Source organism: Meriones unguiculatus, chromosome 19, assembly GCF_030254825.1.
Source record: "Meriones unguiculatus strain TT.TT164.6M chromosome 19, Bangor_MerUng_6.1, whole genome shotgun sequence".
NCBI classification, from domain to species: Eukaryota; Metazoa; Chordata; class Mammalia; order Rodentia; family Muridae; genus Meriones; species Meriones unguiculatus.
In genome coordinates, this window is record NC_083366.1 from 37520325 (window position 1) to 37535853 (window position 15529).

A 15529-nucleotide genomic window follows, 5' to 3' on the forward strand; every position below is an offset into this window, starting at 1 on the left:
TTCTTCAGTGAGATGTGCCATATTTGAAGCCCTGAGCTTCATTTGCTTTTTAAAATACTAACTTTATATGGTAACATTAGCCAACCCTCACCTGGTACTTCCTGTTCTCCATGCTATTTGAAGGGCTGGAGACACATTAACTGGCTTGCTTTCCCTAAATATCCCCTGGGGTAGGACCATCATCACCACCATTGACTTCCTCTTCACTTGCTTTTAATAAATGAAGAAATCAAAGCCAGGACAGCGATGTAACTTGCTATGTAGAGCTGGCGGCCAAACCTTTGCCATGTGACTTGAGGCCTCCGAATTGTTTGAGTCTCTGTCTCTCTGGTCTCTGGATTATTGTCCTCCTGTGAGAGTCATTTCCTTTTTGATGGGTTCCTTTCAGCACAATGGCTTCCAAGATGAAAGTTGCTTTCTAAAACTGGACTGAGCAGAACAGCATCAGGGAGGGGCATGATGAAGAAACTGTGACTTGAGCTTTGATTTTTATTGTATTAGCTGAAAATCGAGAACTCCAATCTAAATTTGTTTTGAGCCTTTGAAGTGGAGAAATAATGTGATGTGTTACTCTATAGATGAAAAGTCCTAACAAGTGAAAACTGAGTGTGGAAATCTACATTACTATGTGACGTAGTATAGAAATCCTGACTGGCATTCTGTGATAATTGCTTTGGAGAGGTAGAAACGTAGTGTTGAGCACAAACCCCATTCTCATGCTAGAAAGAAGAAAAGGCAGGGTTCACTGTCCTCTCCAGGAGCATGACCCCAGTGATGTAAAGACAGCTCACTAAGCCCCATCTCTGCAGGGTCCACTAGTTTTCAACAGGGTCCAGTTGGGTAAAGCATAGATATATGGGCCTTTGGGATATGTTGATCCAAACACAGTACTTCCTCATTTCTGTTTGGAGTGGACAGGGCCTGCAGTGCTGTCAGCAAGCCCGTTATGTAGCATCATTGTCTCCACAGATATGGCGTCTCTGTGACCATCGTGGCTAACAGAGTAATCATCTGTGGGAGGCAAGGAGGTAGTTCAGTCCAACACGATTCAGTAGCTAGTGTTGGTTCAAACTTCATGAGGCTGACCCAGAGCAGTTTATTTTAGGCATTTTTACGTATAACACAATTTGGTGGGAATTTTTCCTGATGATAACTCAATCTTTGTGCACAGTAAAGCTTAAGGCATGAGTACATTGAGACCCTTTGTAAAGTACATGTGATGTATTCTATAAAATTGAGTTCTATAGACTGATTAGACCACACATGATTAGGGCTAGGCGGCAGAGAGGTTTCTCTAGTCCTTATCTGTGAACATGACAACCATGCCTCCCATACATAGACATTTCTTAAAACTGAATAACTAAATATAAAATACTAACTCATGTAAAACGAGTGGGTTTACTTATATACATATTTGGATGCGTGTCTACCTACAAATATATAGAGCACATGAATCCCTTTTGAGGTATCTTTTGATTTGTGTGTTTATGTTTGTATACGTTGATGTGGGTACAAGAGCCTATGGAGGCCAGAAAAGGAGCCCTTTTTAGAGCCCTTGTTGCTGAAGTTACGCTATAGGTAGTTGTGAGCTATCCACCGTGGGTTTTGGGAACTGAACTGTGGTCCTCTTCAAGAACATTAAGAGCACTTAACCACTGAGCCATCTTTCCAGTGCCTTTGAATCTTTTTTTATGGGCTAGTGTTATAGGGAGCCCAGCAGTGATGACTAGTCAGACGTAATTTATAGCTAACTGAAAGTCTTTATTCCATCTGGCTAGGACTATACTTAGGTATTTTGACCTCCATGAAGCCCTGAACATTTAGACCAAGGGACTTTTAAAGGAAAATCCTGTCATCTTGCTCATCAGCTGCAGGGGGAGGCTTGCACAGGCAAGCAGTTTAACAGAAGCTAAGAAAAATTGGCTGGGGCATTTTGGCCTCAGGTTCCTAGAGTAGAGTCGGACTATTTTCCACAGGATTCTAAATCAAGAAGGTCTAATTCTAGTTAAACATGAAATAGCCTCAGCTAGAATATAAGATGGAGGAACCTCTGCAGTGTCTTGGTCTGTCATATAAGTATTAATATTATTCTTTTGAATTTTCCTTCTTGATTCCTATAGCCATTAAAATGCCTCTCAATTCATCTGTCTTCTGCTGAGAAGTTGGTTATGCTATTATTGCTGAAAGCTTATGCTCTTCAAACTTTTTGAAGTGCTCTGTATAGCACTTTTTAAAGTGGTTATATAGCAACTGTCTAGCTTTCTGATGGAGTAAACAGTCTTAGAGGGAGTAAGGGCATTGCCCAGTTGGACACAGCCCTCTAAAGTATGGTGCGTGTGACATAAACATGTCCAGTCTCTGAGTCTACTTGGTTACTTTGAGTTTCTGCCCCTACCCGTAACTCACATGTGAATACTTTCCTGCTAGTGTCCAGCTCCTGATCCCTGCAGTCTTTGCAAATTTGAGTTTCCTAACCCTTCTCATTTCTACATATTTCCTGGTGTTCAGCTATGGGTCTGTGACATTGATGCCTCTTGTTTTGCAGCTTTGGAGACATGTTGTCCTTCACTCTCACAGCCTTTGTGGAGCTAATGGACCATGGCATTGTGTCATGGGATACATTCTCAGTGGCGTTCATTAAGAAGGTAATGTAGTCTGTGCTTCCCTAGTGGAGGCACTGTTCCTCTTCTCCTGTATAGGTCTCTTCTCATGTAATGTTGAAAAGTGGTAGTATTATATATGTAGAGAACAAGATCTCTAAATGCTGCGTGAAAATTGCATTTTGTCCCTACAGAGATCATAAATGGTAGCATGTGAGAACCTAGAGTTAAGAAGTGCTGTGCTCCAGTCTGCACAGTATGGCTGTAGATCTCAAGACCCAAGCACAAGGCAGAGACAGGGATAACCGGGCTTTTAAAATCTTGAAGTTCACCTTCAGCGACACACCTCCTAATCCTTTTCAAATAGTTCACCAGTGGGGGGAGGGGTGTTGACCATGGAATGACAGCTAAGCAAGGAAATATATTGTCTTTGGGGACAAAGACAAATTTGAATTTTCATTCAAAGCGTCAGACTGGCTGAAAGGATAATGTAATAGTTTTTCCATTTGATGTTCATCTTGGGGAACTACCTTAAGTTAAAGGCAGAAGAGAGACATACTCTCTGGACCAAAGGTGTTAGCAATGGAAGCCCTGCAGGTCCCAAGTCTGCAGCGTATTGCATGTTTACATACATGTTTACATGTTTCTCTGGAACAAGGGGATTGCCAAAAGAAGCCTGGCAGGTCCCACATCTTCAGGATGTTGTGTGTTTACTTAAGGTAAGAGCAAGTTGGAAGCTAAGGGACTTCTTGGCATACTTATAAATCTTTTTCTACATCTGTGGGCCCAGAAATATAGGTAAGTAAACAAGAATCAGACTTTTGTCCGTAGGTTAACTTGCTCAAAAGAAAACTATTACAGACGATAAAGCGGAAAACATACTTATGTGTTACGAAGAACATTCATTGGGTGGTAGCAGGGGCTGTATGAAATATATTGTAAGAATAAAGCAGGAATTGTTATACCTTATCTTTCTAGAATAATTTCTAGAGAAACAAATCCACCCATGAAGGTACTGGGTTTTCTGGAATTTTGCACTTAAAAATTTTAGAACTTTCTGAATTTACATCAGGTTTTTCTTTCCTAATGTGAATACTCTGTTCATCATATGCCAAAGAACCTCTTGCTGGAGAGTGACAGCACTGTTCTGAGTAGGAGTTCCTGGAAATTATGTATGCTCATTGGCATTAGCTTTCTGGGTTCACTGTAGTTAACCTCCTCCTCCTCCTCTTCCTCCTCCTTCTCCTGTGTGTGTGTGTGTGTGTGTGTGTGTGTGTGTGTGTGCCTAGCTTCTTTCAATGAGGAGTAAAGGGTGAAGACAAACCTCTCAATGAAGCTTGGAGGTCAGCAGGGTCATGATAAAGAAGACTGTTCCTCAGTGGCCTGCCTGGACCAGAGCTCTTTCTCCTCAGCTTGTGCTTCCCTACAGTCATATAGTCATATAGCCAATAGGTGATTTCCTATCCAGCACTGTTCGCTGTGGTGCCCTCCCTGACCTACCAGCGGAGTTTAGTGATTCCTGATTCCATCTGAGCCACCTCCACAGCCTGACAAGCATTTATTGTTAGAGGAAGAGCATAGAAGTTGAAAAACAGAAGGAACACGGTAAAACTTGATTTAAATAGATTTTCAAGGAAAATGCTCAATGTCAGGAGTAAGTAATAACAGAGCTTTGTTTCTTTAAAATGATCTGAGTTAAGTGTTCAGAGAAAATGGAAGTAATTTAGTCTTCTAACTAGTTAAGATGATTTCAATTCAGTTTAAATTAAATTTAAAAATCACAGTAAAACTAAGGAAGCAAAAGCTAATTGTCTTGACATTTTAAATCAAAATTGTAATATATTTAAAAGCAGCATATTTAATATATTCTCATTCTAATTTCTATGACATTGCTATTTAGAAGAATTTGGAAAAAAAAGCAGAAAATTATTTAAGTTGTGTAAAGTTAACTTTTTAAATTCAGTATCTGAGACAATTCCGGCATTGTCAACACCTGGATTTGTGTGTAGGGACCTCTTCTAAATAGACATTTATCTCAATAAAATTCAGCTAGAAAACATACAAAGGTGCTTTTCCCTGTGGGTCTATGTTGGCTTCTTAATGCCAATTTTATACCAGTTTGCAGAAGTAGCTTTGCCATGCCAGCCACTGCCGCTTTTCTATGACTTTATCTTTCTTTGTCAGTATGGCTCTAGGCTCTAGTTTACAAATTGTGGCTGCAGCAGATTATAACATTTCATCACTGCTCTGACACTTGGGATCCTTCAATACTGACCTGTACAATAGGGTTCTTTTGTAAAGACTTGGTAATTAGAGAAAGGGTGGGCAGACATAAGAAAGAAAGGAAAGAATAGAACATCTGTGTCAGGAGTTGGTTCCCCCCTACCCACGCCCCAGCCAAATAAAATAACTAGTATTCTGTCTTGGAGGGAAACCTCATACACAGGCTCAGCCTACAGATATTTTCCATGGTGAGGCAAACATTCAAACTTTTCTCTTTCTTGATGCAATGAATTTTGCCTTTTGGAACCTGGAGAGATTTATGAGCCTCTGCTAGGATAATTAGAAATTTGACAGTGCAGCTTTATGCTGACTATGGATGGCCTTTTAAAGTTTGGATAGCATTCAAGAAATTTGAGATTTAAAAATGTAGTTTTGCTATCACTGGTTTGCATACTGTTGATGTCCCCTAGATTCTGTATTTGTGTGTGTATGAGGGGGGAAGGATTATTTAGCACATGTGTGTGGATGTATAAGCATGTGTGTTGTGTGGAGGTCAGAGGGCCATCCATCTTGATTTTTTTTTCTTTCTTTTAGACTGGATATTTTACTGGGACCTAAAGCTTGCCAATTAGATTAAGCCAGCAAGCCTCAGGGATCCACCTATTTCCCTCTCTCCAGCTATAGAATTGCATTCCACACCACTACACTTGACTTTTCACATGGGTGCTAGGGATCAAACATAGGTAGTCATGCTCGGGAGGCAAACACATTACCAAGTGAGCTATGGTTCCATTCCTGCCCCTGAGATCCTTAAATGTTACTTACTGGTTTGCCTGAATGAGTGACGCAAAAAGTAGTCAAACTCATTACTAACTCCTCTACTTTCACCATCTTCTGGATATGGACTTGTTTTCACCAGTCTGTGCTATGCCTGGCTGAGCTGTCTCACCTGCCTTAGTGAACGCTCAGAGAGGTGATGAGAAGCCTAAAGATACTGTTAATCTTGTGATTAACCTGCTGATCTGTAATCTCCTATCGCTGTATTCTCACCTGTAATTTACAGACTGTTAAGGAGTCTGTACCTTCACTGTTAAGGAAGACAGTCATTACATTTGCTTAGATCACTCCATACTGAAAGCATTGGACCATTTAAATGTCTGGTTCTAACTACTGATGTATAACAATGAAAGAAAGATGTCAGTTTCAAAGCTGGACTGATGCTCACCCCAGAACTGTGAGAGGACTCTGGCAAACTGGACACACACTGTCCACCAGGCATGTTCCAAACTCGGGGTTTATATAAAATTTTTATTAGGTGAAATGTTTTATGGGTGCAGAAAGGATTAATACTCTTTGTTAAAGAAGAGGTGATTTAACAGAAACAAACCATAGAAAGTACTTATGTGAATGGTTAATTTCATGGATGAGAAATATGAAGACGTGGCACCTAAAAATGAAGTCTGGGTGAAGATGTTAATGTCCTTAAAGGAAAGCAAAGGTCATAGGTGATTTTACTCCCACTCAGTGTCTAATATTCTTTGAAGAACTCACTTTAGAAGGTACAGTTCATCTTAGAAAACATTTGAGAGTACTGATTGAATATTTTGAGGAAGTCATTATTGTCCAAGGATATTTACTAAAGTATGTGGTAAATTTGCACTTAAAAGAGTTGAGAGATGTTAGTGAGATGCCTCAGCAGTTAAGAGATGGGATGCTCTTCTAGAGGACTTGGGTTCAATTCCCAGTACCCATGCTGCTGCTCACAGCCATCCATAACCCGAGTTTCAGGCGATCTGACATTTTTTTCTGGCCTCTGTGAGGGCCTAGTACACAGGCACCTAGGCACATATGTAGACAAAACACTCCTATGCACAAAAAGAAAATTAAGTTAAAAATTGTTTGAGCACTAGAAACCATGCATTGTGGTTCATGACGTAACTCCAGTTTCCACAGCAGCATTTGAAAGGCTGGGGCAAGATGATTGCTATGAGTTCAAAAATCAGCCTAAATTCCTGGAAATCTTGAGCTGCGTAGCAAGACTTTGTTTCAACAGAGAGAAAGCGGTAGGGAGGAAGGAAGGCATGGAGGAGAAGGGGGGGGGGATGTGAGCAGAGAGGAAACCGAAGTGGGTTGGTGTTGTGTGTACACATGAAAGTATGTCAGAGGGAGATATGTTCAAAGAGATGGAGGACAGGAAACTGGGAATATTAACTAAGAATGATTACGGAAACTTGGAAAGTATGATAGTTGATAAGAAGGAAGGAGAAGTCAGGAAGAAGTCAGGAGATAATGTGATGGTTTCCACAGCATTTAATATTAGGCTGCATTGCAGCATCCAAAGGACATGACCTTTTGAGTGCCAAGAACAAGCAATGTGCTTCATAGTACATGCTCCTTAGTCTATCCCTTTGGGAGTATCAGGAGCCTGAAGTTAAACCTGTGTTGAGTCCTGTTCATTTGTATAATTCTGAATCTGTAGGTCTGATTAAATGTGTCGTAATTGAATCTAGTAATGAATGAGTAGATACTGAAGGAATGAAAAAGATGACCTGCCCCTAGAGGCACTGTGGGTGTTTATTCTGTGTCACATGTGTGTCAGTATATGGCAGAGAGATGAGAGGCTATGTCTACACTCAGCGTTGTGATCTATGAACATCTGAATGATTAGGAGCTTAACATTCCCTGGAAAACAAAACAAAACAAGACAAAACAAAACAAAAAGCAAGCCTGAGATGACCACCAGTCTGGCATCAGGAGCCTGGACAGGGAGGTAGCCTGAGACAAGTCTGGCACCAAGCAGGCCCAGATGGGTTCTCAGGATGGGGAGCAAGCCAGATACTAGAAGAACCCAGCTTGGGATCACAGGCCTCAGGCAGGGGTGAGTCCAAGACAGACAACCCTTGCAAGGGGCCACTTCCATGTGCCAGGTGAGGAGTGAGCTTGGAACATCCACTAGATTGGCACAATGGTACCCAGACAGGGAACTATCCTGAGATGGCCGTCAGTTTAGTGCCATGCAGGCCTGGGGGACAGAGCATGCTGGAGTTGACCCCTGCCTAACATAATAATGCAGAAGCAGGGTACAGAACTCCTGAGACCACTTCTGAGATGACCACAGACACTCAGAGACCCTGGGTATCACCACGAGCAACAAATAAGTGGTAAAGAAATGGAAGAGGGGGAGAGAGACAGAGGAATGTGGGTGCAATGAAGGAGACTTGAGGGCAGTGAGGAACAGCCTGATGTGAGTAGCTGGTGATGCCACTTGGGACCATGGTGGGGTCCTGGCCTGTCCTACCATCAGGGTGCTATGTCTCAGTCTGTGGCTCAGAAGCAGCAGGGGTCTATTACCACCAAAGGCCAGGCAAATGTCTCTGGTCTGGGTTGCCGCCCAGGGACATGTTGATGTCTGAGGGCTGTGTAGAACTGGCCCCTCCCCTTACCTGGCCATCATGGGAGAGCTGGCCCTGGGGGCGTGAGAGCAGGACTCTAGCCAGCTGCAGTACTCAGAAATTGTGGGTGAGCCATCCCAAGGGTACAAACATGAGAGAGCTGGCCCTACCACTCATCGTCCTGTGGTGGCGTGGATGAGGGAGAGATACCCTCCTCCCACCTTGCCTCTCACCACCTGCAGCAGGTGGGAGGCCTGGCCCTGCCGTCATGAGAACAGGAGAGATATCCCTGGGCTTCACCAGCTGCAGCCGGCCAAAGGAGGGTGGGGGGAAGCATGAGTGTGGGAGAGCTGGTCCTGACACTTGTCTGCCATGAGGTGATACGAGTGAGGGAGAGATGCACCCTTTGTCACCTACAGAAGGCAGGAGGACTGGCCCCGAGGTCATCAGAGCAGGAGAGCTGACCCTGTCCCTCACCTGCCGCAGCACTCAGCAGAGCAGGCCCTGCACCTCATCTGGGCAGGACAGTTGAGCAGACCCTGAATGTAGGGATTGCAGGTGAGCTGGCCCTGAGGATGTTTGTGCAGGAGGGCTAAGCTGGCCCTGCCTCTTGTCTGCTGGGGAGTGTCACAGATGATGGGGACACTCGCTCCTTCCCTTCCTTGTCCCTCACCATCTATGGCAGGCAAGAGTGTTGGCTATGTCTCCAACTAGCTGCAGTACTTGAGAGAGTGGGATTTGCCCTTTGCCTGAACAGCTGGGTAGAGCAGGCCCTGATTGCTGAGGTTGCTGGTGAGCTGGCCCAGAGGGAGTGAGACTGGGGGAATTGGTGGGCTGATCAGCTTAGATACCTCCCAGGCCCAGAACCAGGGCTTTGAATTGGCCCACCCCAACATCTACCCAATTGATGAACTGCTGGGGAGCAAAGGGGTCGTTCCTACACATCCAAAGCTACAGGATTCCTATGACACAGGGCAACAACAGGATATCTGAGAGGAGCCTCAGTGAGGTTCCAGTATTAATAGAGTAGCAGACGCCAGAGGCCTTGTAACAGACCAGTGACTCATTGCAATGAACATTTGCAAGCAGAGAAGTGTGAACAAAAGGATATACTGTGGGATGCACTGTGACACACTACTGCTTTCACAATGGGATTTTTTTTTCTCTGCTGGGGTGGAGGTTGGAAGGATGGAGGCTGGGTATGAGGGGAAGGGAAGATGAGTGGGATTTGGGTGCATGATGTGAATTTTACAAAGAACCAATAAAAAAAATTTAAAAAGGAGTTCCACAAAAAAAGCAACCCCCCCCCAAAAAAAAAAGAAAGGAAGAAAGAATAAAGGAGATGAAGGCTGAGGGTGGAGGAATCTGGCAGTATCAGAAAGAGGTCTCAGACCCCTCCTGGACCCTAAGGCATATCTCACAAAAGGGAGGCAAGAAGGGTACCCAGGAATAAAAGTATCAGTGGAAAGATAATAAGCATTGCAATGATCTCTCCTTATGAGTTTTCTAATACTAGTTTGAAGAATTACACAGGGATAATAACAAGTGATGGGGACTGAAAAGGAAGTCAGGGGATTTATACTTTGTTCAGAAGGGACCTATCTTAAGAAGACAGCCATGAAAGCTGTGAGGGAAATTGGACTTGTGTCAATAAACAGTGGATTTAAAGGAAGAGAGGTGGTGATCACACAGCGGATTTTGTAGGTTGGAACAGATGTGAGAACTGAGGCAAGAGCTTGCCAGGGACAGTAAACACGTTTGTATGAGAGGAGCTGAGATGGTCTTTTAAGGGTCTTAAAATTCCCACACACTTCCTGTAGCTTGTGCTATAAAAACATAGTCTGTGGAGTTTAAAACCTCCTGTCACTGAATGGCTTCATTACTTCCTATTGCCTGAGGTCCACATGGATCTGGCAACTTGTGTCCCATCCCTGCCTTCACCAGCGCCCTGTGAGAGAGACTGTGGCATGGTAGATGGAAATCGCCAGGGTGCCTTTGCATTTTATCAGGTTCAGGAATTGAAGGGGCTTGAGGAAAGGGGGTAGGTGACATGGCACAAAGGGGGAAGCTGGTATTGACAGAGGAAATCGAGTGTTTACCCATCATAGAACCAAGCCAGGCAGCTTTTAAGTCAGGCAGCTTTTAAGCCATCCTTGTGTTGATGTAATAATCACTTTTTAGTGTAAGCTGTCAACAGACAGCAATAACTTTTAACGAGATTTCTAAAATAAAGACTTTATGGTGCTCATGTGTTAAGATTGCTGTGAGCCGTAATTCTAACCCTGTATTTTATTTCCCTCTTATATTGTGATTTATTGTATTTAGGCTTTTGCTGATTAATTTCATAGGGAATGTGTCTTACTTATTAAACTATTATGCTAGCATTGCTAATTTAAATGACTTCTGCCTGCTACATAATGGAGGGAAGAGAAGAATTTCCTTTAGTACAAGAAATTGAAAGCTTGGGAACATATATTCATATATATATATATATATATATATATATACACACACACATATATATATATATATACATATATATATGTATATAATAGCCAGAAGAGTGAGCACATGCAGAGCATTGCCTGTTGAATTATATTGACAAGCATGATTTATGTGAGCTCCTTAAGAACATAACAGGAACACAATAAAAGCATAAAAATCATGGGTCTGGATTGTGTGGAGGAAGGAGCAGCCTAGGACTCAGAAAGGAGAAGCCATTGGCAATGTTGAAATTGCTATCTTAACAGGAAATCTGTTTCCTGAAAGCTGAAACTCGGAATAATAATCCTGGGAAAACCAGGCAGAATGGTCCTTTGAAAATGTCCCTTACAGAGGCAGTCAGTCATTGCTAAATTTTAAAATGGATAGTGTATTTTGGAGGATTCATAAACTTTGTTGATTCCTTGCGTTTCTTGCTCCTTTGCAATATGTTGTGTTCTTGCTACCCTGTTCTTCACTGAGCTCCCAGTTTGCTTTATAGCATCCCTTTTTTCCCTCTTTGTTTGATTTATCATCCATGCATGAGCACTCATTTGTGCTCTAATTTTATTTTCAGATAGCAAGCTTTGTGAACAAATCTGCCATAGACATCTCAATCTTGCAGCGGTCATTGGCCATCTTGGAGTCAATGGTTCTCAACAGCCATGACCTCTACCAGAAGGTAGCACAGGAGATCACCATTGGCCAACTCATTCCTCATCTTCAGGGGTAAGCATGCTAGGCACTCTTGTGCCTTGATTCTAGAAAACAGTCACTATGATGGCCTGGGAAACACTGTAATGTTTCAGGTACAAAATATCTTGATTTGATAGCAAATCAGGCACTACTCTTACTGGTCATCACACTGAAATGGCACAGTGGCTCTGTCTTCTCCACATTCCCAGTGCCATACATCTGTCCCCAGTGACTAGACCATAGAATACATTCAGCTTTGGTAAATTCTGGTAGTCATTGGTTGCATTTTAGTTTTTATAAGACATACTAGTATAATTTCTTCTCTTAGGTTCTCAGCAGGGTGCCTTTCCTATAATATCTAAACTATTACATATAATATTTTCTGTGGTACTGAGAATATCTTCATAATTATTTTGACATTTTAAGATTTTTCTAGATGTTTTAAAATATGTTTTTATGAATTCTTTGAGAATTTCTAACAATGTATTTGATTATATTCATTCCCTTTCCCCAATCCCTCCCAGACCTTCTCCCTTGGTTACCCACCACACTTTCTATCTCTCTGTTTTTGAGTCCAGATCTACTTTCCTCTTCTGCCCATGGTCCTTTTCTACCTTCCTGGCTTCTGTAGTTACTTCAGGTTATATATTGAAGCTTAATGTTTGGAAGTAAGATCCATATTTGAGAGAGAGAGAGAGAGAGACAATGTGGTGTTTGTCTTTTTGAGTCTGCATTACCTTAATTGGGAATATTTAAAGGCTGGCATCTTCCATCATCAAACTGCAAGTTTTATGAATAAAAGAATAAAACACATGCCTTTCTTCTTAAAAGTGTGACCAGGATATGGAAGTTAGATTTGCACTCAAATCCTGCAATCTTTGGAGATTTCCCCGCTTTTCTACTCTTTGGTAAACTAGAAGGGTGCCTCTTATGCTAACACTGAGAAGGACTCTGTTGTACTACATGCTTGTTCTGTTTAAATATCGGTGGGTGCTAGCTCACATAAGAAGGAAGTTGGTTAGAAGGACATGAGGATGCTTTGTAGAGTCCAGAAATGATTTAAGGACATGTGTTTTAGGAAACACTTTGGCTGGTATCAAGGTGGTCTCATTTCCAATGACTTCCACCTCTGTTGTCCCAGGTTACATTTGCTTATTCTTGATAGTAAACCTGAGTGAACCATGTGGGATGATGGTCTAGGAGTGATAAGAAGAAAAATATTAATCCAGCAGTTCTCAAAACACTGACGATGTTGACTTATATTCATAGCATAAACTATGAACGTACATTACATGTTTAATTCATTTGGAGGTAGGGGTGAGCAGAATTTAAAATTTAAGTCAGAGAAACTGTGGACTGCCCGCAGTGTCTTAGCTCACTCTCCAGAAGGATGGGTTTTGAATGTCACTGCACTTAAAATCACATTGGTATTGCTACCTCTGAATGTGAGCAATGTTGACTTCGGCGTCAGAATTTTAATTCTGAATCTCAGGGGCACAATGGTTCGTTTGCACCACATTTCTCTCTCTCTGTCACACACACACACACACACACACACACACACACACACACACACACATGCATGCACGCAGAAGAACCTCTTGTTCCCCAATTGCCATGCTGAGGATGGAGGTGCAGTGTGTAAATCTATCTTCCCAAATTGTACCTCTGAGGCCCTTCGCTGCTGCTTTGAAGCCTGTTTACACTTTACCACTTGGCTTCCCCTCAGATCATTGCTATGTTTTGGAATTTCTGCCGTGTTTCCAATGAAGAGCAAAAATTTTAGCAAAAAAAAAAAAAAAAAAAAAAAAAAAAACAAAAAACCAACATTTACTAAGATTACACTGTTTCTGTTTGCCCAACAAGTTTTTAGGATTTGTAATGTTGCTATGGGAACAAAGCTGTTTTCTTTTAGATAAGCCCAGGAATCTACAACTGTTCCCTCAGATGTATCAGGCATTGAACAGAAAATCGCACACACACACACACACACACACACACACACACACACAGATACACACACTGCCCCCATTATCTGGGTACTTGCTTTTAATTCATAGAAAGAAGAGGGAGTTACCAACCGGCCTCATGTATTTCAGGGTGATCATGCTTGATCAACTGGTATAGCTGTAATTGTGCACCTACTCTGTCCAACCTGGGGGTGGTGGGAATACGTTACAATATTACGAGTGCTGTTTCCTAGGTCCCGCCTTCTCATTTGTGCAAGGACTGCTGTGTTTTTGTGTCATACTGAGCCTTACTCTGGCTGAGTAGTCTCTTCTGATTTCCTGTGTTGCTTGGGTCTTTACAGGACAGACCAAGAAATCCAAACTTACACCATTGCTGTAATTAACGCACTTTTCCTGAAGGCCCCCGACGAGAGGAGGCAGGTAAGTCACAATTCTCTAGTCTTAAGGCTGTGATCCATATGGGGCCATGAATTCTCTTTGCAGAGAGAACTTCTTCCCTTCTGGGTGTTCTGTCAATAGCTGGGTCCTACACAACAGCCATGCCTTGAAGGTTGGCTGGGGCATGGGAGGAGAAAGTAGATGAAGATACCATTTAATAAGCCAGTCTAAATAACAGTATAATCCATCAGAAAGTAACAGAATATTATATGACTGACTCAGTCTTTGAAATAAATTAGCAACAAGGTATGTACTTTCTTATGGCAAGTTTATGTTGACTCGGTTAACCACTGAGTTTAAGATTTTCTCATCAGAACAGAAGATCATGTTGCAGTTTTTAAGTTTAGAATATCTGAGTGAGTTAGGAACATAAACTGTGAAGATCAAGATCCAAGTTTACAATAACCTACTTTTGGATGCTCGGTGGAGGCCTGTAAAGTGAGAGTCACACCAGCTGTGTACCTGGATTGCTGTCGAGTGTATCAACAGTTGAGGGTGCACACTCCTATCTGGACTTACCTTAGATGTGAAATAGCATTTGAGCTGGTCTGCATCTGATGTTGGCACTTTTGCTAGCATAATTTTTATGTTAAAGGAATGCATATTATTTTCTTTTTACGAATGAGGAAACTGAGGCTCCATGGGAGTGAAGAACCTAACAAGGTCACCACAGTGATGAGATCTAGAGCTGGAAGCCTGGCCTCCTACTTGCTTTTAAAAGAATCTCACTGAATGCCGGTCAAGCAGTATCTCCACACTATATTTCCCAGAAGTCATGAGGAATCGAGGCCCACTTCCTCACTCCAGTTAGATTAAAGTATTACCAAAGTAACTGTGCTTTTAATTTTATAGAACACACCTTTGAAAAATTTTATGATTAAGCCTCAGACATTTGGATCCGTTCTGCTACTACGGGATAGTTTGCCTTTCTCTCCTCTCTCCTGCTTGGGGCCAGACAAGGTCATAACATTCTATTGTCAGGACTTGATTATTTATCTAAATGTATGAAATGAATTTGGAATACGTGAGCCTTGGTGCCCTGCGTGGGATAGTGGTTGTATTGACCTTCCCCCTTGGGGAATCCTTTTCCTGCTGCACAGATGAAGGGAATATGTGCTTTGGTAGGAGACTTGTTGACAAGATGTCTTCTAAATTTCTCTACAAATACTTAATGTTTTTTTGTTAAGCATTATTTGAAAGTGACTCTTAATTAACAAATTCAGAAAAGACAAAGTCAACATGAAGACGGTTGAAAGACACCTTCATTGGGTTTCCAAGGTGGACCCCTGCAGTCTTGGGTGCTCAAACACCTTCATGGCACTCTTTTCTCTTTATTATTCTGTGTACTTTTCTTTCACTTGTACATTTTCCCACCGAAGTGAGCCATACCATGTGCATTATTCTTCTCTACAGACCTGTTTTAAAAGCCAACAAAAACTCTGTGGCCAGCTTCCCACGTTGATATACCTGTATCTACATCTACGAGTGTGTTTAAGGCTATAATATATTCCCTGTGAACCTCCATGATTTTTCAGACAGTTCGCTAATATTAGATGTAGAGGAAGACAAGGATAGTTTTGCTTTCTCACCGATCCCGTTCCTCTCCTCAGGAGAATTGTAGAAAATGCTTTTGATCTTTTTGAAATCAAATTTGTCTGCTCTGTGTCAGGCGTCACGCCTCGGCCTTGGAATACAAATAACGCAGTGTCCTCTGCTCTTGAGGAGCCCA

General features: G+C 42.2%; 1 protein-coding gene and 1 non-coding gene across 5 annotated transcripts in view; both read left to right on the plus strand.

The window, feature by feature from the left end:
• Positions 1 to 15529, plus strand: part of Elmo1 (engulfment and cell motility 1) — a 521602-nt gene that overhangs the window by 179481 nt on the left and 326592 nt on the right. For all 4 annotated transcript variants that reach the window (XM_060372629.1, XM_060372632.1, XM_060372630.1 and 1 more), the window contains exons 8-10: positions 2546 to 2645; positions 11274 to 11425; positions 13704 to 13782. In XM_060372629.1, coding sequence (XP_060228612.1) covers positions 2546 to 2645; positions 11274 to 11425; positions 13704 to 13782 — 331 coding nt within the window. The remainder of the gene's footprint in view (positions 1 to 2545; positions 2646 to 11273; positions 11426 to 13703; positions 13783 to 15529) is intronic.
• Positions 7372 to 7503, plus strand: LOC132649364 (small nucleolar RNA SNORA17). Its single transcript, XR_009587810.1, has one exon. It is a non-coding gene; the product is annotated as a small nucleolar RNA SNORA17 (small nucleolar RNA).